The sequence below is a fragment of the Balaenoptera acutorostrata genome, chromosome 7, assembly GCF_949987535.1.
Source record: "Balaenoptera acutorostrata chromosome 7, mBalAcu1.1, whole genome shotgun sequence".
Lineage (NCBI taxonomy): Eukaryota > Metazoa > Chordata > Mammalia > Artiodactyla > Balaenopteridae > Balaenoptera > Balaenoptera acutorostrata.
Genome location: NC_080070.1, coordinates 78,448,010 through 78,473,732, shown reverse-complemented (window position 1 = coordinate 78,473,732; position 25,723 = coordinate 78,448,010). Strand labels below are relative to the sequence as shown.

The window sequence follows — 25,723 nt, the reverse complement described above, 5'->3', positions numbered from 1 at the left end:
ACTTCCAAAACTATGTTGAATAATAGTGGCGAGAGTGGACATCCTTGTCTTGTTCCTGACCTTAGAGGAAATGCTTTCAGTTTTTCACCATTGAGAATGATGTTTGCTGTGGGTTTGTCATATATGGCCTTTATTATGTTGAGGTAGGTTCCCTCTATGCCCACTTTCTGGAGAGTTTTTATCATGAGTGGGTGTTGAATTTTGTCAAAAGCTTTTTCTGCATCTATTGAGATGATCATATGGTTTTTATTCTTCAATTTGTTAATATGGTGTATCACATTGATTGATTTGTGTATGTTGAAGAATCCTTGCATCCCTGGGATAAATCCCACTTGATCATGGTGCATGATCCTTTTAATGTGTTGTTGGAGTGTGTTTGCTAGTATCTTGTTGAGGATTTTTGCATATGTATTCATCAATCATATTGGTCAGTAATTTTCTTTTTTTGTAGTATCTTTGTCTGGTTTTGGTATCAGGGTGATGGTGGCCTCGTAGAATGAGTTTGGGAGTGTTCCTTCCTCTGCAGTTTTTTGGAAGAGTTTGAGAAGGATGGGTGTTAGCTCTTCTCTAAATGCTTGGTAGATTTCACCTGTGAAGTCATCTGGTCCTGGACTTTTGTTTGTTGGAAGATTTTTAATCACAGTTTCAATTTCATTACTTGTGATAGGTCTGTTCATATTTTCTATTTCTTCCTGGTCAGTCTTGGAAGGTTATACTTTTCTAAAAATTTGTCCATTTCTTCCAGGTTGTCCCTTTTATTGGCATAGAGTTGCTTGTAGTAGTCTCTTAGGATGCTTTGTATTTCTGCAGTGTCCGTTGTAACCTCTCCTTTTTTCATTTCTAATTTTATTGATTTGAGTCCTCTCCCTCTTTTCCTTGATGAGTCTGGCTAAAGGTTTGTCAATTTTGTTTACCTTCTCAAAGAACTAGCTTTTAGTTTTATTGATATTTGCTATTGTTTTCTTTGTTTCTATTTATTTCTGCTCTGATCTTTATTATTTTTTTCCTTCTACCAACTTTGGGTTTTGTTTGTTCTTCTTTCTCTAGTTCCTTTAGGAGTAAGGTTAGATTCTTTATTTGAGACCTTTCTTGTTTCTTGAGGTAGGATTGTATTGCTATAAACTTCCCTCTTAGAACTGCTTTTGCTGCATCCCATAGGTTTTGGATCGTCATGTTTTCATTGTCATTTGTCTCTAGGTATTTTTTTATTTCCTCTTTGATTTCTTCAGTGATCTCTTGGTTATTTAGTAACGTATTGTTTAGCCTCCATGTGTTTGTGTTTTTTACGTTTTTTCCCCTGTAATTGATTTCCAGTCTCATAGCGCTGTGGTCAGAAAAAATGCTTGATATGATTTCAATTTTCTTATATTTACCGAGGCTTGATTTGTGACCCAAGATGTGATCTATCCTGGAGAATGTTCTGTGTGCACTCGAGAAGAAAGTGATCTGCTGTTTTTGGATGGAATATCTTATAAATGTCAATGAAATCTGACTGGTCTATTGTGTCATTTAAAGCTTGTGTTTCCTTTTTACTTTTCTGTCTGGATGATCTGTCCATTGGTGTAAATGAGGTGTTGAAGTCCTCCACTATGACTGTGTTACTGTCGATTTCGTCTTTTATAGCTGTTAGCATTTGCCTTATGTACTGAGGTGTTCCTATTTTAGGTGCATATATATTTATAATTGTTATATTTTCCTCTTGGATTGATCCCTTGATCATTCTGTAGTGTCCTTCCTTGTCTCTTGCAGCATTCTTTATTTTAAAGTCTATTTTATATGATATGAGTATTGCTACTCCAGCTTTCTTTTGATTTCCATTTGCATGGAATATCTTTTTCCATCCCCTCACTTTCACTCTGTATGTGTCCCTAGGTCTGAAGTGGGTCTCCTGTAGACAGCATATATATGGGTCTTGTTTTTGCATCCATTCAGCGAGCCTGTGTCTTTTGGTTGGAGCATTTAATCCATTCACATTTAAGATAATTATTGATATGTATCTTCCTATTACCATTTTCTTAATTGTTTTGGGTTTGTTTTTGTAGGTCCTTTTCTTCTCTTGTGTTTCCCAGTTAGAGAAGTTCCTTTAGCATTTGTTGTAGAGCTGGTGTGGTGGTGCTGAATTCTCTTAGCTTTTGCTTGTCTGTAAAGCTTTTGATTTCTCCATCAAATCTGAATGAGATCCTTGCTGGGTAGAGTAATCTTGGTTGTAGGTTCTTCCCTTTCATCACTTTAAATATATCATGCCACTCACTTCTGGCTTGTAGAGTTTCTGCTGAGAAATCAACTGTTAACCTTATTGAAGTTCCCTTGTATGTTATTTGTTGTTTTTTCCTTGTTGCTTGAAATAATTTTGCTTTGTCTTTAATTTCTGTCAATTTGATTACTATGTGTCTTGGCGTGTTTCTCCTTGGATTTATCGTGCCTGGGACTCTCTTTGTCCTGGACTTGGGTGGCTATTTCCTTTCCCATGTTGGGGAAGTTTTTGATTATAATCTCTTCACATATTTTCTCTGCTCCTTTCTCTCTCTTTTCTCCTTCTGGGACCTCTATAATGTGAATTGTTGTGTTTAATGTTGTCCCAGAGGTCTCTTAGGCGGTCTTCATTTATTTTCATTCTTTTTTTTTATTCTGTTCTGTGGCAGTGAATTCCACCATTCTGTCTTCCAGGTCATTATCTGTTCTTCTGCCTCAGTTATTCTGCTGTTGATTCCTTCTAGTGTATTTTTCATTTCAGTTATTGTATTGTTCTTCTCTGTTTGTTTGTTCTTTTATTCTTCTAGGTCTTTGTTAAACATTTCTTGCATCTTCTTGATCTTTGCCTCCATTCTTTTTCTGAGGTCCTGGATCAACTTCACTATCATTCTGAATTCTTTTCTGGAAGGTTGCCTATCTCCACTTCATTTTGCTGTTTTTCTGGGGGTTTATCTTATTCCTTCATCTGGTACATAGTCCTCTGCCTTTTCATTTTGTCTATCTTTCTGTGAATGTGGTTTTTGTTCCACAGGCTGCAGAATTGTAGTTCTTCTTGCTTCTGCTGTCTGCCCTCTGGTGGATGAAGCTATCATTGTGCAAGCTTGTGCAAGCTTCCTGATGGGAGGGACTGGTGGTGTGTAGAGCTGGGTGTTGCTCTGGTGGGCAGAGGTCAGTAAAACTTTAATCAGCTTGTCTGCTGTTGTGTGGGGCTGGGTTCTCTCCCTGTTTGTTGTTTGGCCTGAGGTAACCCAGCCCTAGAGCCTACCCGGCTGTTTGGTGGGGCTAATGGCAGACTCTGGGAGGGCTCAAAACAAGGAGTACTTCCCAGAACTTCTGCTGCTAGTGTCCTTGTCCTCACGGTGAGAGACAGCCACCCCCACCTCTGCAGGAGACCCTCCAACACTAGCAGATAGGTCTGGTTCAGTCTCCTATAGTGTCACTGCTCCTTCCCCTGGGTCCTGATGCGCACAGTACTTTGTGTGTGCCCTCCAAGAGTGGAGTCTGTTTCCTCCAGTTCTGTCGAAGTCCTGCAATCAAATCCCACTAGCCTTCAAGTCTGATTCTCTGGGAATTCCTCCTCCCGTTGCTGGACCCCCAGATTGGGAAGCCTGACATGGTGCTCAGAACCTTCACTCCAGTGGGTGGACTTCTTTGGTATTATTGTTCTCCAGTTTGTGAGTCACCCACCTAGCAGTTCTGGGATTTGATTTTATTGTGATTGCGCCTATCCTACCTTCTCACTGCGGCTTCTCCTCTGTCTTTGGATGTGGGGTATCTTTTTTGATGAGTTCCAGTATCTTCCTGTCGATGATTGTTCAGCAGTTAGTTGTGATTCCAGTGCTCTTGCAAGAGGGAGTGCAACATTTTATTTTAAATGTACTGCATGCTCAATGTAAAAAAATTTGTAAAATATGGAAAAATATAGGAACAAAGTTAACATTTCCATTATAAGACATAAGACCATTATCTTTCTAATCTATAATATACATAGATTGTGTGTAATTATTACAAATTTAGATCATATTGTACATATTTTAGTGTCCTTTTTGTGAATTGCACTCTCACTTAATATTACTTCAAGCATTTCCCAATGCCATTAAATATCCTTTGAGGTATTTTAATGGTTGAGTAATGTCTAGTGTTATGGATTTCATAATTTAACCACTTCCATACTATTTCCAGTTTTTCTCATTACAAATAATGATAATATTATATCTTTCCTTATTTCATCACATCATTGCCAGCTTTAGACATTATGAAGCAGTCTGTACAAATTTTATAGGGAAAAATAACCTAACCTGAATTCTATGAAGCAAAACATTTTCTCTTTGTTTATTGGCATCTGTATATATTCTTTTGTGAATTGGTCATGTAGGAATGATTGTTCTTTCTGTAATTTAAAAATAACTGAATTTTTAAAAAATTTAACACATAAATAGAAATCGTTGCTCTTTGCAAAGAAATATTTAGATCTTGCTAAATATTTGAGAAGTGTATGCACAATGTAGCTAGAAAATGCCTACTGATCATGAATCACTACGTGAAAACAAGGCAGGACTTTCTGTAGGTTGCTGTATATCTTTCAGCAAATATAATCCACTCAAACATTGGTTTCATCATTATATACTGGACCAGAACATGTTTTTATTTTGTTCTGCTTAATCTGAAGTACATGTCAAAGATACGTACTTTCCAGTCTTAATCTTTAGTGATGTGAAAATTGCATGGTTATCCACAAGCTTTACATTACACAACATTTTGATTTTAACTTGAGCATAATGCATGTTTTGCTGTAGAAAATTTGTGTGCCTGGAAAGGGGAAGGCTAGTTCCAGGAGTGTTAGTAGCAAGGTTTCGGCTCTGAGCCCACCAGAAGCCACGCTTCTTTCCTGTTTGTTTCAGCTTCCTGGGACCACTTTTATCACCTGCCAGATAGGGGATTTCTTCATCAGGAGGATCTAGAAGGACATGGTGGTGGAAAGCATATTTTGGTTTCAGGAGAGTTTCTCTCTGGTTTTTCTAGAAACAGCCTTTCTCTCCTCTTATCCTTCTTTCTGTATTTTATTATTATTTTTTTACTCTCTTCAAGCACTGTATTCTTCTTCTTTAAAAATAGTTCAAGTTTTATTGCAGACAGTGGCATGAATTCATATTCTAACTCACTCCATTTGGGGCATGTTGGGAAGGTCTTCTATGGGAAGAGGTGAGGTTGTTTAACACAATAAGACCTGACTCCAGAGCACTCTTGAGCTCTGGCTAGTTTTTTGTTTCCTTTTTGTCCTTAGGCTCTAGTCACGCAGTAAATTAAGTGTTCCTAGCATTATATATAAATATGGCTATACTTTCTATTGTGTCAGTTTACATTTACCTAATGTGAGCAATAAATCATATTTCATATGTGAACAGCCAGATGGAATAAAGGTCATGGCTCTATTCACCATCACTATTTGGAGCCTTTTTGTGTTGATTTTTGTGTTGTACTTCATCATTTATTATTTGTGCTTCACAGGTTTATTGTGGCCTGTACAGCCTGGAAATCATGTCCAGAGACTGATGCAGAAAAGCTAGTTCAGCAGACTTTTCGTGCTTTCAATGATATGATGCAACTGATGGACATTGCTCATCTTTAGAGACTAATCAATCATTTAGTAAGCACTTAACAAAACATATCATAAAACTGGATGCCGGGAGTGGGTTGGTGATGTGAGATAGGAAGGGATGTTGACTGAAGGAAACTTGTTGAATGTAGAAATTAGTAGAATTATGCTCTCTAAATTTATTCTGACATAGAAAATAGAAATATTTTTAAGCTTCTTCTGATGCAGCAGCAATGCAAATTATGATATGACTATAGAACTATGCAAACTTGAAGGTTAGCCTCAACAATGCAAATCTATAGATTTTAACAATGCAAATCTAACTTTTAAGTATCTTTGTTGGTACCTGTGTAGGTAATAAATCTTCTCTCTGAACATCATCATAGACTCTATCTTTCAAGCACTTTAACATTTTCTAGTTGCCAAAGGATATGAAATACACGATTGGATGCTAATTTCCCTGAAATCAATGATTCCACAGTCACCACAGGGATATAAGTCTACTATGTTTGGGAAAGACCACTACAATTTAGTCTAAAACAAAGTTTATGTTGAACAGACAAAAGAATTAGGTTGTAGTAAGGAGGTTTACACCCTCTGACATACATGAAAAACCCTAAAAAAATTTATTATAGTATATTGTTATAATTAGTTTTGTGAATATAAAATTAAAGCATTTATATTTAAAATCAGTGACTTTAAAAGGATTAAATACTAAATCAGATTCTCAGGATTTATCTTTCCTTTTTCTGTTTTGTAGTTTCTATTCTCAGAAAATAAAATTCTCAAAATCATATAGCTTCTTTTTTAGTGTTTCAGTAAGTGCTTCATTCCTGTTGGACATTGTACTTTCTGATCAGTTATGTATTGTGTAATAAACCATGCAAAACCTACTGCCTTATGATCATTTCTCGTGACTCTGTCAGTTGGCTGTGCCCATTTGGATGGCTCTGCTTCTGTCTTACCTGAGTGAGTTATGCCGCTGCCATCACCAGGCTGCTGGGTGAGGCTGGGAAGTCTGAGACAGCCTCACCACTGCCTGGGGACTTACTGGCTGGGACTCTCTCTGCATGGTCTTTGATCATTCAGGATTCTAGCCTGGACTTCATACTGGGCAGTGGGAATGTTCCAAGAGTGAAAGGTAGAAGTTGTAAGGCCTCTTTGGTTGTTTTTAAATAATATCTAAAGAATTGGGTATTTTAGAAGCTGATCACCTCCTGCAGAGAAACCTCTTTTCACTCATGCTTTAACATGTTCCTCTAACCTGCCCGAAGTTAAGAATCGTCTGGAATGCTTTTTACAAAGAGATTCCTGGGCCTTACCCACACCTACTGAGTCAGAATTTCTAGGAGCAAATGCTCCATGATCCTTACCAGGCAAGTTTGAGAATAATTACATAAGAGTAGGTTGAATTCTCACCTTAAGTCACTGTGGTAACGTACCCTTTGCCCCACTCCTCTCTTGGTTAACTGAAATTCAGTCTAATGCTACACATGGTTACATTTGAAAAATTCCTTCGTATATATGATTTATTACATATTGAAGACCTGATTTGGATAGATTACTGACCTAAACAACCTGTCACAGCAGTGAGAATGGTTATTGCTGCAGTAAATTAAGGAAAAAACATTTCAGAGTGGCTAACTTCCAAGGGTTGCCTAGAATATTCCTTTTTGGTCTCCAACTAAACATATTCCTTCTTGTTGAAGTGGATCAGTCTTCTGGGAAAATAAAATTATTTGTAAAAGTAACGCAGTCCTGTAGAAACAGCATTTTATTGATGTTTCTTTCAAATGTTTCAAATTGCACTGAGATAATATGTACAATTTTTATTAATGTGTTTTAAACATTTTAAAAATATGCCTCTTTCTTGCTTTATATGGAAGAAGTGTGTGCCTACAGTTAGCTTGTCTAAGAACAATTCCATTTTCTCTTGGAATTTGATGATAAAGCTGGGAATACATTCCTTTTTTTAAAACCTCAGTTTTCTAATAGAATAACTTGAAAATTTACCAATGAAGAGAGTACGCTATTGAACAATATATTTTAACTTTGTAACAAGGAAAATTGTTCCCAAACTACCCTATTATCTACCCAACGAATCAGGACCATAAGAATTTTCCCTGTCTGTGGCTTCGTCTAATTCTACAGGTTTATTTAATTAATTTTTAATTGAAGTATAGTTGATTTACAATGTTAATTTCTGCTGTACAGCAAAGTGATTCAGTTATATATATTTTTTTCCATTATGGTTTATCACATGACATTGAATATAGTTCTCTGTGCTGTATAGTTGGACCTTGTTTATCCATTGTGTATATAAAAGCTCACATCTGCCCACCCCAACCTCCCACTCCATCCCTCCCCAACCCCCTCTGCCTTGGCAACCACCAGTCTGTTCTCTATGTGCATGATTATGTTTCTTTCTCATAGATAGGTTCATTTGTGTCATATTTTAGATACCACATATAAATGATAACATAATGGTATTTTTCTCTTTCTGACTTAACTTCACTCAGTATGATAATCTAGTTGCATCCATGTTGCTGCAAATGGCATTATTTTGTTCTTTTTTATGGTTGAGTAGTATTCCATTATATATCTGTTACACATCTTCTTTATCCATTTGTCAATGGACATTTAGGTTGCTTGCATGTCTTGGTTATTGTGAATAGTGCTGCTATGAACATAGGGGTGCATGTGTCTCTTTGGATTAGAGTTTTGTCTGGATATATGCCCAGGAGCAAGATTGCTGTATCATATGGTAACTCTATTTTTAGTTTTCTGAGGATCCTCCATACTGTTCTCCATAATGGCTGTATCAATTTACATTCCCACCAACAGTGCAAGAGGGTTCCCTTTTCTCCACACCCTCTCCAGCATTTGTTGTTTGTAGATTTTCTGATGATGCCCATTCTAACTGGTGTGAGGTGATACCTCACTGTAGTTTTGATTTGCATTTCTCTAATAATTAGTGATGTTGAGCATCTTTTCATGTACCTGTTGGCCATCTGTATGTCTTCTTTGGAGAAATGTCTGTTTAGGTCTTCTGCCCATTTTTTGATTAGGTTGTTTTTTTTGTTGTTGAGTTGTATGAGCTGTTTGTATATTTTGGAAATCAATCCGTTGTCAGTCGCATTGTTTGCAAATATTTTCTCCCATTCTGCAGCTTGTCTTTTCATTTTGTTTATAGTTTCCTTTGCTGTGAAAAACCCTGTAAGTTTGAATGGGTCCCATTCACTTATTTTTGTTTTTATTTCTATTGCATTGGGAGACTGACCTAAGAAAACATTGGTACAAGTTATGTCAGAGAATGTTTTGCCTATTATCTCTTCTAGGAGTTTTATGGTGTCATGTCTTATGTTTAAGTCTTTAGGCCATTTTGAGTTTATTTTTGTGTATGGTGTGAAGGTGTGTTCTAGCTTCATTGATTTACATGTGGCTGTTCAGCTTTCCCAGCATCACTTGCTGAAGAGACTTGTCTTTTTCCCATTGTATATTCTTGCCTCCTTTGTCAAAGATTAATTGACCATAGGCGTGTGGGTTTATTTCTGGGCTCTCTATTCTGTTTCATTGATCCATATGTCTGTTTTTGTGCCAATACCATGCTGTTTTTTTTTTAAACCTTTACATTTAAGTACTTTTTAAAATTAATTATTTTTATTTTTGGCTGCATTGGGTCTTCATTGCTGCAGGCGGGCTTTCTCTAGTTGCGGCAAGTGGGGGCTACTCTTAGTTGCGGTGCGTGGGCTTCTCATTGTGGTGGCTTCTCTTGTTGCGGAGCATGGGCTCCAGGCACGTGGGCTCAGTAGTTGTGGCTTGTGGGCTCTAGAGCGCAGGCTCAGTAGTTGTGGCACACGGGCTTAGTTGCTCTGTGGCATGTGGGATCTTCCCAGACCAGGGCTTGAACCCGTGTCCCCTGCATTGGCAGGTGGATTCTTAACCACTGCCCCACCAGGGAAGTTCCACCATGCTATTTTGATTACTATAGCTTTGTAGTACTCTCTGAAGTCTGAGAGGGTTATGCCTCCTGGGTTGTTCTTTTTCTTCAGGATTGCTTTGGCAATTCTGTGTCTTTTATGGTTTCATATGAATTTTAGGATTATTTTAGTTCTGTGAAAAATGTCATGGGTAATTTGATAGGGATTGCATTGAATCTTAATTCTACAGTTTTATATACCTAAACTCTGCTCTTCACTTTCTCCATATGATTTTTAAATTTTTTAATTCAAGTATGGTTGGTTTATAGTGTTTCAGGTGTACAGCAAAGTGATTCTGTTTTACATATATATATACATTTTTTTTTCAGGTTCTTTTCCATGATAGGTTATTTCAAGATATTGAATATTGTTCCCTGTGCTATACAGTAGATCCTTGCTGTTTATTTTTATATATAGTAGTGCATACCTGTTGATCTTAAATTCCAAATTTACCCCTCCCCCTTTCCCTTTTGCTAACCATAAGTTTGTTTTCTGAGTCTTTTTCTGTTTTGTAAATAAGTTCATTTGTATCATATTTCTTTTTTAGATTCCACATATAAGTGATATCATGTGGTATTTTTCTCTGACTTATTACTTCATTTAGTGTGATAATCTCTAGGTCCATCCATGTTGCTGCAAATGGTGTTACTTCATTCCTTTTTATGGTTGAGTGATATTCTCTCCATATGTTTTTGGTAATTCAGAGCTAGGCTGTTTTCATACTTCATCAAGCCAGATATTACTTTTAACTCCTAAATTTCAAATGCTGTAATATCCAACCCCAAATTGGATGTTCTAAATTGATATGGAATAAGATATACCTATATTTTATGATGACTTAGAAAAGAAGTCTCTAAATCAGAAAAAGTTGTAGAATGATTTGTATTTATTTTTAAGATACACTATAACAAGAGTTCATCAGTTCTGTGTCCCAGCCTGGACATTGACCATAGAGAAATAGATGCCTCTCTGTGCTAGCAGCTGCTGGTGTGTGCCGTGCTCCCTGACTTTGCCGTTCTCAATCACCACTATCAAGTCTGCATTCTGAATGGTGGACAGGCGGTGAGCGATCACGATGCAGGTACGGCCTTCTCGGGCTTTATCCAGAGCTTCTTGGACAATCTATTGATAAATCAGAACAGAAGCCTTATCTTAAAAATTGTAGAAATAAGTTTTAACTGTAAAGGAAATCTAAATATTTTACCATGTGTACAAAAGAAAATGACCTCTCTTGTCTCATTTTGAATCTTTAGCTTTATGCATGTTTTTACATAATCCATCTTTTTTTTCACACACACACACACACACACACACACACACAGTATTTTATTTTTACAAGAGATAAATAGACTGACACCAAGCATTGTAAATGGATGACCACAACAAAAGCAACAATGATTGCAATTACCAAACACGAAACACACATACTATGTCATAATATTGACATTCAGTCCAGTAATCCTCCACTGTAACAGCTCCTTTACTTTGCAGTGAAAATTGATTTGTATATTTTTTGCCTCTGAGTCTTTGTGGGATTTTTTTTTTAATTCAAACAAAGTCACAGAAATTATAATCATCCTCATCAGTTCACTCACTCCCATGTAATTAATTTTTTTTTTCATCTTGATCTTTTGTTAGCACTTTTATGAGTTCATCAGTTTTCCATTAGAGTTCTGAAAATGCTTATTCATTCAGTTCAGCAGTACAGTCAGTTACCAGAAACCTGTACTTGTCAGAGTCTTTTCCATGAATTCCTTGAAGATGAAACCCTTTTATAGGAACATACTTGCAAAAGCATCAGAGTACACCCAGAACTGTCTGTAAATGACAAAAGACTTAAAAATGACCATGGTTAAAGATATGATGAAAGTTCATAATAATGCAGTTGACAAGGAAAATTTAGCTATTTCTGAGATATACATTTTAAAGTAATAACTAGAATTATGACTTATAACATTATACCAGAACATATAAGATTTTTAGAAATTTCATGTAATGTCTGAAACATTTATATTAACATATTTCCATACAAATAACCCAAAGAAAGTTTAGTATTAGTTGTTTTGTTTGTTTTTTTATACTGCAGGTTATTATTAGTCATCAATTTTATACACATCAGTGTATACACGTCAATCCCAATCGTCCAATTCATCCCACCACCATCCCCACCCCACTGTGGTTTTCCCCCCTTGGTGTCCATATGCTTGTCCTCTACATCTGTGTCTCAACTTCTGCCCTGCAAACTGGCTCATCTGTACCATTATTCTAGGTTCCACATACATGCGTTAATATATGATATTTGTTTTTCTCTTTCTGACTTACTTCACTCTGTATGACAGTCTCTAGATCCGTCCACATCTCAACAAATGACTCAATTTCGTTCCTTTTTATGGCTGAGTAATATTCCATTGTATATATGTACCACAACTTCTTTATCCATTCATCTGTCAATGGGCATTTAGGTTGCTTCCATGACCTGGCTATTGTAAATAGTGCTGCAATGAATATTGGGGTACATGTGTCTTTTTGAATTATGGTTTTCTCTGGGTATATGCCCAGTAGTGGGATTGCTGGATCATATGGTAATTCTGTTTTTAGTTTTTTAAGGAACCTCCATACTGTTCTCCATAGTGGCTGTATCAATTTACATTCCCACCAACAGTGCAAGAGGGTTCCCTTTTCTCCACACCCTCTCCAGCATTTGCTGTTTGTAGATTTTCGGATGATGCCCATTCTAACTGGTGTGAGGTGATACCTCACTGTAGTTTTGATTTGCACTTCTCTAATAATTAGTGATGTTGAGCAGCTTTTCATGTGCTTCTTGGCCATCTGTATCTCTTCTTTGGAGAAATGTCTATTTAGGTCTTCTGCCCATTTTTGGACTGGGTTGTTTGTTTCTTTAATATTGAGCTGCATGAGCTGTTTATATATTTTGGAGATCAATCCTTTGTCTGTTGATTCATTTGCAAATATTTTCTCCCATTCTGAAGGTTGTCTTTTCGTCTTGTTTATGGTTTTCTTTGCTGTGCAAAAGCTTTGAAGTTTCATTAGGTCCCATCTGCTTATTTTTGTTTTTATTTCCATTACCCTGGGAGGTGGGTCAAAAAACACTTGCTGTGATTTATGTCAAAGAGTATTCTTCCTATGTTTTCTTCTAAGAGTTTTATAGTGTCCAGTCTTACATTTAGGTCTTTAATCCATTTTGAGTTTATTTTTGTGTATGGTGTTAGGGAGTGTTCTAATTTCATCCTTTTACATGTAGCTGTCCAGTTTTCCCAGCACCACTTATTGAAGAGACTGTCTTTTCTCCATTGTATATCTTTGCCTCCTTTGTCATAGATTAGTTGACCATAGGTGCGTGGGTTTATCTCTGGGCTTTCTATCTTGTTCCATAGATCTATGTTTCTGTTTTTGTGCCAGTACCATATTGTCTTGATTACTGTTGCTTTGTAGTATAGCCTGAAGTCAGGGAGTCTGATTCCTCCAGCTCCGTTTTTTTTCCCTCAAGACTGCTTTGGCTATTCGGGGTCTTTTGTGTCTCCATACAGATTTTAAGATGATTTGTTCTAGTTCCTTAAAAAATGCCACTGGTAATTTGATAGGGATTGCATTGAATCTGTAGATGGCTTTGGGTAGTATAGTCATTTTCACAATATTGATTCTTCCAATCCAAGAACATGGTATATTTCTCCACCTGTTGGTATCATCTTTAATTTCTTTCATCAGTGTCTTATAGTTTTCTGCATACAGGTCTTTTGTCTCCCTAGGTAGGTTTATTCCTAGGTATTTTATTCTTTTTCTTGCATTGGTAAATGGGAGTGTTTCCATAATTTCTCTTTCATCATTAGTGTATAGGAATGCAAGAGATTTCTGTGCATTAATTTTGTACCCTGCAACTTTACCAAATTCATTGATTAGCTCTAGGAGTTTTCTGGTGGCATCTTTAGGATTCTCTATGTATAGTATCATGTCATCTGCAAACAGTGACAGTTTCACTTCTTCTTTTCCAATTTGTATTCCTTTTATTTCTTTTTTTTCTCTGATGGCCATGGTTAAAACTTCCAAAACTATGTTGAATAATAGTGGTGAGAGTGCACACCCTTGTCTTGTTCCTGACCTCAGAGGAAATGCTTTCAGCTTTTCACCATTGAGAATGATGTTTGCTGTGGGTTTGTCATATATGACCTTTATTATGTTGAGGTAGGTTCCCTCTGTGCCCACTTTCTGGAGAGTTTTTATCATAAATGCGTGTTGAATTTTGTTCAAAATCTTTTTCTGCATCTATTGAGATGATCATATGGTTTTTATTCTTCAGTTTGTTAGTATGGTGTATCACATTGATTGATTTGCGTATATTGAAGAATCCTTGCATCCCTCGGCTAAATCCCACTTGATCATGGTGTATGATCCTTTTAATGTGTTGTTGGAGTGTGTTTGCTAGTATTTTGTTGAGGATTTTTGCATCTGGATTCATCAGTGATATTGGTCTGTAATTTTCTTTTTTTGTAGTATCTTTGTCTGGTTTTGGTATCAGGGTGATGGTGGCCTCGTAGAATGAGTTTGGGAGTGTTCCTTCCTCTGCAATTTCTTGGAAGAGTTTGAGAAGGATGGGTGTTAGCTCTTCTCTAAATGTTTGATAGAATTCACTTGTGAAGCCATCTGGTCCTGGACTTTTGTTTGTTGGAAGATTCTTAATCACAGTTTCAATTTCATTACTTGTGATTGGTCTGTTCATATTTTCTATTTCTTCCTGGTTCAGTCTTGGAAGGTCATACCTTTCTAAGAATTTGTCCATTTCTTCCAGGTTGTCCATTTTGTTGGCATAGAGTTGCTTGTAGTAGTCTCTTAGGATGCTTTGTATTTCTGCAGTGTCTGTTGTAACTTCTCCTTTTCCATTTCTAATTTTGTTGATTTGAGTCCTCTCCCTCTTTTTCTTGATGAGTCTGGCTAATGGCTTATCAATTTTGTTTATCTTCGCAAAGAACCAGCTTTTAGTTTTATTGATCTTTGCTATTGTTTTCTTTTTTTCTATTTCATTTATTTCTGCTCTGATCTTTATGATTTCTTTCCTTCTGCTAACTTTGGGCTTTGTTTATTCTTCTTTCTCTAGTTCCTTTAGGTGTAAGGTTGGATTGTTTACTTGAAATTTTTCTTGTTTCTTGAGGTAGGCTTGTATAGCTATAAACTTCCCTCTTAGAACTGCTTTTGCTGCATCCCATAGGTTTTGGATCATTGTGTTTTCATTGTCATTTGCCTCTAGGTATTTTTTGATTTCCTCTTTGATTTCTTCAGTGATCTCTTCGTTATTTAGTAACATATTGTTTAGCCTCCATGTGTTTGTGTTTTTTATGTTTTTTCCCCTGTAATTCATTTCTAATCTCATAGTGTTGTGGTCAGAAAAGATGTTTGATATTTCAATTTTCTTAAATTTACTGAGGCTTGATTTGTGACCCAAGATGTGATCTAACCTGGAGAATGTTCTGTGCACACTTGAGAAAAAAGTGTAGTCTGCTGTTTTTGGATGGAATGTCCTATAAATATCAATTAAATCTAGCTGGTCTATTTTGTCATTTAAAGCTTCTGTTTCCTTATTTATTTTCATTTTGGATGATCTGTCCATTGGTGTAAGTGAGGTGTTAAAGTCCCCCACTATTATTGTGTTACTGTCGATTTCCTCTTTTATGGCTGTTAGCAGTTGCCTTATGTATTGAGGTGCCCCTATGTTGGGTGCATATATATTTATAATTGTTATATCTTCTTCTTGGATTGATCCCTTGATCATTATGTAATGCCCTTCCTTGTCTCTTGTCACATTCTTTATTTTAAAGTCTATTTTATCTGATAAGAGTGTAGCTACTCCAGCTTTCTTTTGATTTCCATTTGCATGGAATATCTTTTTCCATCCCCTCACTTTCACTCTGTATGTGTCCCTAGGTCTGAAGTGGTTCTCTTGTAGACAGCATATAGATGGGTCTTGTTTTTGTATCCATTCAGCAAGCCTGTGTCTTTTGGTTGGAGCATTTAATCCATTCACATTTAAGATAATTATTGATATGTATCTTCCTATGACCATTTTCTTAATTGTTTTGGGTTTGTTTTTGTAGGTCCTTTTCTTGTGTTTCCCACTTAGAGAAGTTCCTTTAGCATTTGTTGTAGAGCTGGTTTGGTGGTGCTGAATTCTCTTAGCTTTTGCTTGTCTGTAAAGCTTTTGATTTCTCCATTGAATCTGAATGAGATCCTTGCTGGGTAGAGTAATCTTGGTTGTAGATTGTTCCCTTTCATCACTTTAAGTATATCATGCCACTCCTTTCTGGCTTGTAGAGTTTCTGCTGAGAAATCAGCTGTTAACCTTATGGGAGTTCCCTTGTATGTTATTTGACGTTTTTCCCTTGCTGCTTTCAATAATTTTTCTGTGTCTTTAATTTTTGCCAATTTGATTATTATGTGTCTTGGTGTGTTTCTACTTGGGTTTATCCTGTCTGGGACTCTCTGTGCTTCCTGGACTTGGGTGGCTATTTCCTTTCCCATGTTGGGGAAGTTTTCAGCTATAATCTCTTCAAATATTTTCTCTGGTCCTTTCTCTCTCTCTTCTCCTTCTGGGACCCCTATAATGCGAATGTTGTTGCGTTTAACGTTGTTCCAGAGGTCTCTTAGGCTGTCTTCATTTCTTTTCATTCTCTTTTCTTTAGTCTGTTCCGCAGCAGTGAATTCCACCATTCTGTCTTCCAGGTCACTTAACCATTCTTCTGCCTCAGTTATTCTGCTATTGATTCCTTCTAGTGTAGTTTTCATTTCAGTTATTGTATTGTTCATCTGTTTGTTTGTTCTTTAATTTTTCTAGTTCTTTGCTAAACATTTCTTGCATCTTCTCGATCTTTGCCTCCATTCTTTTTCCGAGGTCCTGGATCATCTTCACTATCATTATTCTGAATTCTTTTTTCTGGAAGGTTGCCTTTCTCCACTTCATTTAGTTGTTTTTCTGGGGTTTTATCTTGTTCCTTCATCTGGTATATAGCCCTCGGCCTTTTCATCTGGTCTATCTTTTTGTGAATGTGTTTTTTGTTCCACAGGCTGCAGGATTGTAGTTCTTTTTGCTTCTGCTGTCTGCCCTCTGGTGGATGAGGCTATCTAAGAGGCTTGTGCAAGTTTCTTGATGGGAGGGACTGGTGGTGGGTAGCTACATAATCCATCTTGCATATAGTTATGTTCTTTATAAGAGAAATGGATTCTCACACTAGTCACAAAATGATTTAAACTTAACTACTTCACTTTTGAGTATTTTATTTCCCAGTTTTTCCATTATTAATGTGCTGAAGCAAATGAAAAGTGCAAAAAATAACATTACTTTTTTTGTTTATACAAGTAATATGTGGTGATTTTTGAAAATTTGGAAAATGCTGGAAGGGATTCAATAAAAATATTCTACCTCAAAATAACCACTATCTACATTTGTTTACTTTTTCTGTGCTTGCCTGTTTTTAAAAATTTTATTGAAATAGAGTTGATTTACAGTGGTGTGTTAGTTTCAGGTGTACAGTAGAGTAATTCAGTTATACATATACATGTATCTATTCTTTTTGAAATTCTTTTCTCATATAGGTTATTACAGAATATTGAGTATAGTTGCCTGTGCTATACAGTAGGTCCTTATTGGTTATCTATTTTATATAGTAGTATGTACACTTCTAAACCAGACTTATTTATCCCTCCCCTCCTTTCCCCTTTGGCAACCATAAGTTTGTTTTCTATGTCTGTGAGTCTATTTCTGTTTTGTGAATAAGTTCCTTTGTATCAGTTTTAAATTAGATTCCACATTTGAGTGATATCATAATGGTATTTGTCTTTCTCTGACTTAACTTCACTTAGTATAATAATCTCTAGGTCCATCCATGTTGCTGCAAATGGCATTATTTTGTTCTTTTTTATGGCTGAGTAGCATTCCATTGTATATATGTACCACATCTTCTTTATCCATTCGTCTGTCAATGGACATTTAGGTTGCTTCCATATCCTGGCAATTGTAAACAGTGCTGCAGTGAACATTGGGGTGCATGTATACTTTCAGAGCATGTTTTTCTCCAGATATATGCCCAGGAGTGGGATTGCTGGGTCATATGGTAGTTCTAATTTTAGTTTTTTAAGGAACCTGCATACTGTTCTCCATAATGGTTGTACCAATTTACATTCCCACCAACAGTGTAGGAGAGTTCCCTTTTCTCCACACCCTCTCCAGTATTTGTTATTTGTAGACTTCTTTTTTTAATAAATAAAATTTTATTTTATTTATTTATTTACGTATGGATGGCTGTGTTGGGTCTTTGTTGCTGCATGCAGGCTTTCTCTAGTTGTGGCAAGCAGGGGCTACTCTTCCTTGCGGTGCACAGGCTTCTCATTGCGGTGGCTTCTATTGTTGCAGAGCATGGGCTTTAGGTGCGCAGGCTTCAGTAGTTGTGGCACACGGGCTCAGTTGCTCTGCAGCATGTGGGATCTTCCATGACCAGGGATCAAACTTGTGTCCCCTGCATTGGCAGGTGGATTCTTAACCACTGTGCCACCAGGGAAGTCCCTGTTGACTTCTTGATGATGGCCATTCTGACCAATGTGAGGTGGTACCTCACTGTAGTTTTGATTTGCATTTCTCCATTAATTAGTGATGTGGAGCATCTTTTCATGTGCTTGTTGGCCATCTGCATGTCTTCTTTGGAGAAATAACTATTTAGGTCTTCTGCCCATTTCTTTTTTTTTTTTTAATTTATTTATTTTTGGCTGTGTTGGGTCTTCATTTCTGTGCGAGGGCTTTCTCTAGTTGTGGCAAGTGAGGGCCACTCTTCATCACGGTGCGCGGGCCTCTCACTATCGCGGCCTCTCTTGTTGCGGAGCACAGGCTCCAGACGCGCAGGCTCAGTAGTTGTGGCTCATGGGCCTAGTTGCTCTGCGGCATGTGGGATCTTCCCAGACCAGGGCTCGAACCCGTGTCCCCTGCATTGGCAGGCAGATTCTCAACCACTGCGCCACCAGGGAAGCCCTGCCCATTTCTTGATTGGGTTTTTTTTTTTCCCCTGGATACTGAGCTGCATGAGCTGTTTGTGTGTTTATCTGTTTTTTCATGGTTGACTGCACAAAGAAGTTCTAGTTTATAAATTAAATGGGACATGAGGTAGGAGGCCATACCTTTTCACTTTCAGTATCCAGAGCTGACGTAGCTTCATCCAACAGTAGGATTTGGGGGTGTCGGATGAGGGCTCGGGCAATAGCAATCCTCTGTTTTTGACCTCCTGAAAGCTGAGTCCCCTTATCTCCCACTCTTGTTTCATATTTCTGCAAGTTAGCCATTAATAAAGTTAATAAAGGTCTAGCTCAGAAAAATTCTAATGACATATTGAATAAACTTTTACTTCTTAACACTTGACAGTTCTAATTATAAGAAAAAATTACTTAGAATCACTAAAAAGTTTCTGTCATGACTACCAAGTTGTCCATTTAATTTTTTTTTTAACAGGACATTCATTTTCAAAATCAAACTAGAAAATTAATGACCTTAGTTTTCAATGGTATGCTGCAACAAATTCTCCAGTTCCTACCATTATCAAAATGTCAGTTGATCTGCTATCATTGGAGTCCTAAAATGGTTACATTTAATGTTTAAGGTATAACATTTTTATTTTATTTATTTATTTTTTAAAAAATTATTTATTTATTTATTTATTTTTATTATATTTTTGGCTGTGTTGGGTCTTCGTTTCTGTGCAAGGGCTTCCTCTAGCTGCGGCAAGCGGGGGCCACTCATCATCGCGGTGCACGGGCCTCTCACTATCGTGGCCTCTCTTGTTGCAGAGCACAGGCTCCAGACGCGCAGGCTCAGTAATTGTGGCTCACGGACCTAGTTGCTCTGCGGCATGTGGGATCTCCCCAGACGAGGGCTTGAACCCATGTCCCCTGCATTAGCAGGCAGATTCTCAACCACTGCGCCACCAGGGAAGCCCTAAGGTATAACATTTTTAATTTGAAATATTCACATGACCCACATGGAGCCTAGTTTATTCTTTTTTAAACTCATTCATTCACTTAAATATTTACCAGCTACCTATTATGCCAGAACTGTGGGAAGTATAAAAATGAATCTGTCTCTGTTCTTACACTTAAGGAATATATAATCAAGAGAAAAAAATACATACACAGCACTCAATATAAGATCAAGTTACTAGTCACTGTGAAAACTGTTTCACTGAACTCTTTTCAAATCCATGTTGATTTCACTGCAATTTGGCTATAGTCATAGCTGCTATAATGAGGTAATAAATAGGGAGTGTTGGGGACCGTGGAAATTGGAGAGTACAGGTCCTCTCCAAAGAAATAAAACACTAAAGAAAAACAACGTTATACCAAAATTAACTCAAAATGGAGTGTGAAATTAAAAGTAAAATGTAAAACCATAAATTTAGAAAATAAACAGTGGAGAAAAATCTTCAGGACCAAGGGCTAGGCAAAGAGTTCTCAGACTTGCCATCAAAAGCACAGTCTGTAAAAGGAAAAAATGAATTGGACCTCATCAAAATTAAAAACCGAAGCTCTGAAAAAGACCCTGTTAAAAGGATGAAAAAATAAGCTACAAACTGGGAGAAAATATTTGCAAACTACATTTTCAACACAGGACTAGTAACATGAATATATAAAAATCTGTCAAAACTCAACAGTAAAAAATAATCCAATTAGAAAATGGGCAAAAGACATGAAAAGACATTTCACCAAAGAGGAAATATAGATGGCAAATAACTATATAAAAAATGTTCAACGTCCTCTGCCATTAGGAAATGCAAATTAAAACCACAGTAAGATATCACTATACACCTATCAGGATGGTAGAAAAAATAGTGGCAACAGCAAATGTTGGCAAAGATTCAGAGCAACTGTATCCCTCATACTTGCTGGTGGGAAAATGAAATGGCAGAGCCACCTTGGAAAACAGTTTAGCAGTTTCTTATAAAATTAAACAAGCAATTACCATATGGTCTAGCAATTGTGCTCCTGGGCATTTATCGCAGAGAAATAAAAATTTAGGGTCACACTAAAACCTGTACACAAGTATTTATAGCAGCTTTACTCTTAATAGCCCAAACGGAAACAACCTAGATGTGCTTCAACAGGTGACTAGTTAAAAAAGCTGAGGACCATATAGTAGCTCTATTTTTACTTTTTGTAAGGAACCTCCATACTGTCCTCCATAGTGGCTGTACCAATCTACATTCCCACCAACAGTGCAAGAGGGTTCCCTTTTCTCTGCAAAACAGAAATAGAGTTACAGATGTAGAAAATAAACTTATGGTTACCAGCGGGTAAGGGGAGGGGGATAAATTGGGAGATTGGGATTGACACATACACACTACTATATATAAAATCGATAACTAATTAGGACCTACTATATAGCACAGGGAACTCTACTCAGTACTCAGTAATGGCCTACATGGGAAAAGAATCTAAAAGAGTGGATAAATGTATATGTGTAAGTGATTCACTTTGCTGTACACCAGAAACTAACACAGCATTGTAAATCAACTGTACCCCAATAAAAATTTAAAAAGCTGCGGGCCATCCAGACCATGGATCCACCCGACTCAGCAATAAAAAGGCATGAACTACAGTTATACACAACAGCTTCAGGGAATTATGCTGAGGGAAAAAGCTAATCTCACAAGGTTATATACTGTACATATGTTTACATAACATTCTTAAAGTATAAGATTGCAGAAATGGAGGACAGTTAGTGGTTGCCAGGGGTCGTGGGGAGTAAGGGCAGGGAAGAGGGGTGTATGGCTATAAAAGGGCAACATGAGGAGTCTGTGGTGATGAAAACGTTCCATATCTTGACAGGGGTAGTGGATACATGAGTCTACACATGCAATAAAATTGCATAGAACTACAAACGTATACAAATGCAGAGAAGTATAATAAAACTGGGGAAGGGCTTCCCCGGTGGCGCAGTGGTTGGGAGTCTGCCTGCCAATGCAGGGGACACGGGTTCAAGCCCTGGTCTGGGAAGATCCCACATGCCGCGGAGCGACTGGGCCCGTGAGCCACAATTGCTGAGCCTGCGCGTCTGGAGCCTGTGCTCTGCAACAAGAGAGGCCGCGACAGTGAGAGGCCCGCACACCGTGATGAAGAGTGGCCCCCGCTTGCCGCAACTAGAGAAAGCCCTCGCACAGAAACGAAGACCCAACGCACAGCCATAAATAAATAAATAAATAAAATTTAAAACAAAAAAAACTGGGGAAGTCTGAGCAAGATCAGTGGATCGTATCAAAATTAGTATCGTGGTTGCAATACCCTATTAGTTTTGCAAGATGTCATTGGAGGAAACTGGGTCAAGGGTACACAAGATCTCTGTATTCCTTACAACTGCACATGAATCTATAATTATCTCAATGTTTAATTAAAAAAGAAAGTACCATAAGGAATAAAGCAAACATGGCTACAGTACAAACCCAGCCCTCAACCAGCAGTTTGAGGTGACTTAACATGACTTCGTTTGCTTCTCACGACATTTGTACGAGGTAGACACCACGCCTAATTTCCCCGTTTACCAGTAAGGAAACTTGGTATCATGGACTTCAGTGTCTTGTCCAAGGTCACAGTGCTAGTACAGAGGCAAGTTCTGTTACAAGACTTTGAAGCATAACTTTGGGAGCTGTTGGAGGAGGAAAACAGTTTGCAGTTGAGTCTGGTATCAGCCTAGGAAGCTACCAGTTCACTTACTTCGGGTAAGGTCTCGATGAAAGGATGGATGTTGGCTGCTTTGGCGGCACTCAAGATTTCAGGCATCTTGACAGACCGGCTGTTGTCTCCATAGGCAATGTTGTCGGCAATGCTGCAGTCAAACAGGATGGGCTCCTGGGACACAATGCCGAGTTGGGCTCTGAGCCACTGGATGTTGAGCTTCTTTGCTTCTTGACCATCTAGGAGCTGAAAACCAAAGTCCACAAACTATAAGAAGGGCTTAAAAAACAAACAAAAAAACAACTAAACAGTACGTTACTAGGAGGACTGTTGCACGTGGGCATCAGCAGTTTGTGAAATACCAACCCTCACAGCCTGTAAGCTCTTACACTGCTGGAGGCCAACACAGCCAACAAAACGATTTTTTTTTTTTATGTTGACTAGGCCATCCCTTTCTTGTTCTACCTGGGAAAATGGTGGCACGTTTGGCCCCGTCTTTCCACGTTACTTTCTTTGTTCCTACCTGCCCTCATCCAGGCAAGTGTACCGTCCTCTGCCTTTAAGAAGTATGCAGTTAGGTGTCCTGCTCATATCTGCTGTCGCCTGAACAACTGCAACCTTTCACCTTGACTGTATCCCCCTCCTCCAGGCACACCAGGAAAAAAAGCAGATCGACAGCATGGCCCCAGATTTTGAAAGTTGCTTATCTCCTTTCCTACCTCTACCTCTCTTTCACTTGAGAACTACCAGCCTTCAACTTCCCCCATTTCTCTTTCTGATAGCACTAAGGCCAAGAGTTCAGTGGAAAGTGGACAAGCTCAAAGGGCAGTATCTTTATCTTTGGGAAACTGGCTTTGTTGATGGTGGTTTTGATTATTTTTTGTTTGCTGTAAGCAGGAGGCATGATGCTTCTAGAGGAGATTGTGATGGGCTAACTGAGAATACAGCTTCCAGCAATGCAGGGGGCACGGTGAAGAAATACACACAAGTCCAACTAGTCTTGCCCTCTAGAGAAAGAAATTCCCACTGTAGTATTAGCACAGCACACCTACAGAGTACTGTTGAGCTGGTTTGCCCATATTCATACCTTCAGAGTAACTGTAATAGTGGAAGCATAAGATTTTCCCCAAAGAAACAACTCAACAAGGTTTAACATTCTGGTGACTGTCTAAATGGGGGCTAAATGGGCTTCCTGGGCTGGGTCAGTGGGTACCATCCCAAAGTAATGGGAAATGCAGGCATTATCGGTAAGAGCCAAGTCTCCACTCATGGAAGAGGGCCAGCGGCTAGACACCACCACATCAGTGCTGAAAGCCAAATATGAGAGGGCTGGAGTTCGGGTCAGAGAGAGATGGCAGGGCAGAAGGAGGAGGGGAGGCAGTCCTGGGAGTCTACTCAGAACTCTGGCAGGCCTGTGCGGCTTACCTTTATAACCCAGGAAGCGAGTGAGTGTTCACGCAGGAGGCTCCAGCTGGCTCAGAAGGCCCAGGGCAGGGCACAGATCAACTTCATACTCAGTACTTTCTGAACTACACTCAATTCCTGATGTTCTACCCTATTGTCCCCATGTATTTGTCTGACTATGGGTGCCACCTTGGGGTTTGTAGAATGTGGTCATCGTATCAGTTAGGATTATAGGTCTTGTCCAGTTTTTTCTGTTATGGGAATATTGGTTTAGCCACTTGAAATATTGCCTCAAATCAAGTTACCAATTTAAGAAAGTGTGCTCACCACTGTTCCAGCCAAGGGGTCGTAGAACCGCTCCAGGAGCTGGACCACCGTGCTTTTCCCACAGCCGCTGCTACCCACCAGGGCCAGCGTCTGGCCCTTCTTCACCTCGAGGCTCAGCCCCTGAAGCACGGGCACGTTTGGCCGCGTGGGATAGTTGAACACGACTTCATTAAGTGTCACATTTCCTTCAAACTTATCCTAAAAAATAGGCATTTTTATGTTGCTATTGTAATTGGTCTGATAATGATTGGAATAAAAAGTATAATTTCAAGGGCTTCCCTGGTGGCGCAGTGGTTAAGAATCCTCCTGCCAAAAAAAAAAAAAAAAAAAAGAATCCTCCTGCCAATGCAGGGGACACGGGTTCGAGCCCTGGTCCGGGACGATCCCACATGCCGTGGAGCTACTGCGCCCATGCGCCACAACTACTGAGCCCGTGAGCCACAACTAATGAAGCCCATGCACCTAGAGCCCGTGCTCCGCAACAAGAGAAGCCACCCCAATGAGAAGCCCGCGCACCGCAACGAAGGGTAGCTCCCGTTCACTGCAACTAGAGAAAGCCCACGTGCAGCAATGAGGACCCAATGCAGCCAAAAATAAATTAAAAAAAAAAAAAAGTATAATTTCAAGGAAGCTCTAGCAAACACTATAGCAGAGAAACATACAATTCATGTTCAGTACAGGTACTGGCACCAGTTAGTACTGGCAGCAAGTTGTTTTATAAAATGAAGATGGGAGCCAGGGGTACAGGTTAAAGAGAGTCATATTACAGAGTTGTTAACTAAACTCAACATTTCTGGTTCATTGAAGACAAATACTTAGTTTTCCCAACTGATGATTTTGCGGCTGGAGCCAAGTCAATGGCCCGAGGCTCAGAGGCTTGGGGATTTAGAGCAGTTTCTACCTGCCGTCTATCCCTTGCCTGCAGCCCTGGTGGCCTCTTTATCTCCCTCACTGGGCACAGCTTTTTTCTCAGAACAGGAAATACCTGGTGAAGTTCCAAAACGGTTGTGTTAAGTCCCCATCGCTTTACCCACGCTGCTTCGCCTGCATTAAAACGTGCAGCGGCTTGCGTTATGCAAGGAACACAAAGAACACTGACATCTAAGTTTGGGGATAGTAAAGGACTATTCCTCCTACTCTGAATAAAGTGGCCTTCTCACCAGTCGTAACGCTGTGACGACAACATGCGATGAAAGCCAAATTGCTAATGCAGTTACACACAGAGCTACAGGCACATACCTTCCATGCAGAAATGACTCACAATTTTCGTGGAGATTATTCAGTTCTAGTACATCTGGATTTGGGGGTTCTTTACTTTTGACGTGCTCATCCTTGCAACCCCCTATGAAATTTGAAAATGCCAGGAAAGTTGGCCAAATATTATTAGCCTTGTAACTATCACAAAGCCAGTGAAGTGAATGTCAGTGTAATCACTACAAATTTATCCTGTGGTTACGGCTGCCAACTAAAAATTGCCACTTGCCATCTGCCTCTACAAGGACAAAGTCACAGACTGCGGCAGCCGCCAGCCTTCAACACACCCTGAAAGGAGTTCAGGGCGGAGATCAGGAATGAGGCACTCTGTGCTCTGGGAAAAACTGGCAGAACAGGTCTTCAGATAGTTAGATATTTTCAGGAGAAAATTTTACGAACCCAATTTCTTGCATCTTCTCGTACCTAGAAAAGCACTACAATCGTTAATGGGGGCATCTGCTCCTTGTGACCAGTAGCA

At 38.7% G+C, this 25,723-nt stretch overlaps 2 protein-coding genes across 13 annotated transcripts in view; one reads left to right on the top strand and one right to left on the bottom strand.

Moving 5' to 3' along the window:
- The window catches only part of CROT (carnitine O-octanoyltransferase), a 98,173-nt gene that overhangs the window by 59,830 nt on the left and 12,620 nt on the right, over positions 1-25,723 (top strand). Inside the window, exon 18 of one of the 6 annotated variants that reach the window (XM_007170298.3) lies at positions 21,418-21,640. The exons of 3 other annotated variants lie outside the window; for them this stretch is intronic. In XM_007170298.3, coding sequence (XP_007170360.1) covers positions 21,418-21,451 — 34 coding nt within the window. In that variant the 3' untranslated portion in view covers positions 21,452-21,640. Of the gene's footprint in view, positions 1-5,481; positions 6,463-10,446; positions 10,533-21,417; positions 21,641-25,723 lie in introns of those variants that run through there. 2 more of the 6 variants (XM_007170296.3, XM_007170295.3) reach the window with 2 other exon arrangements.
- LOC103002339 (phosphatidylcholine translocator ABCB4) overlaps positions 10,418-25,723 on the bottom strand; it is a 92,909-nt gene continuing 77,603 nt past the window's right edge. For 5 of the 7 annotated variants that reach the window (XM_057550532.1, XM_007170286.3, XM_057550533.1 and 2 more), the window contains 4 exons: positions 23,992-24,189; positions 22,300-22,506; positions 18,721-18,867; positions 10,418-10,671 (listed from right to left, as the gene is read on the bottom strand). In XM_057550532.1, the coding sequence (XP_057406515.1) occupies positions 10,468-10,671; positions 18,721-18,867; positions 22,300-22,506; positions 23,992-24,189 (756 nt within the window). In that variant the 3' untranslated portion in view covers positions 10,418-10,467. Of the gene's footprint in view, positions 10,672-18,720; positions 18,868-22,299; positions 22,507-23,991; positions 24,190-24,326; positions 25,334-25,723 lie in introns of those variants that run through there. The other 2 variants (XM_057550536.1, XM_057550535.1) reach the window with 2 other exon arrangements.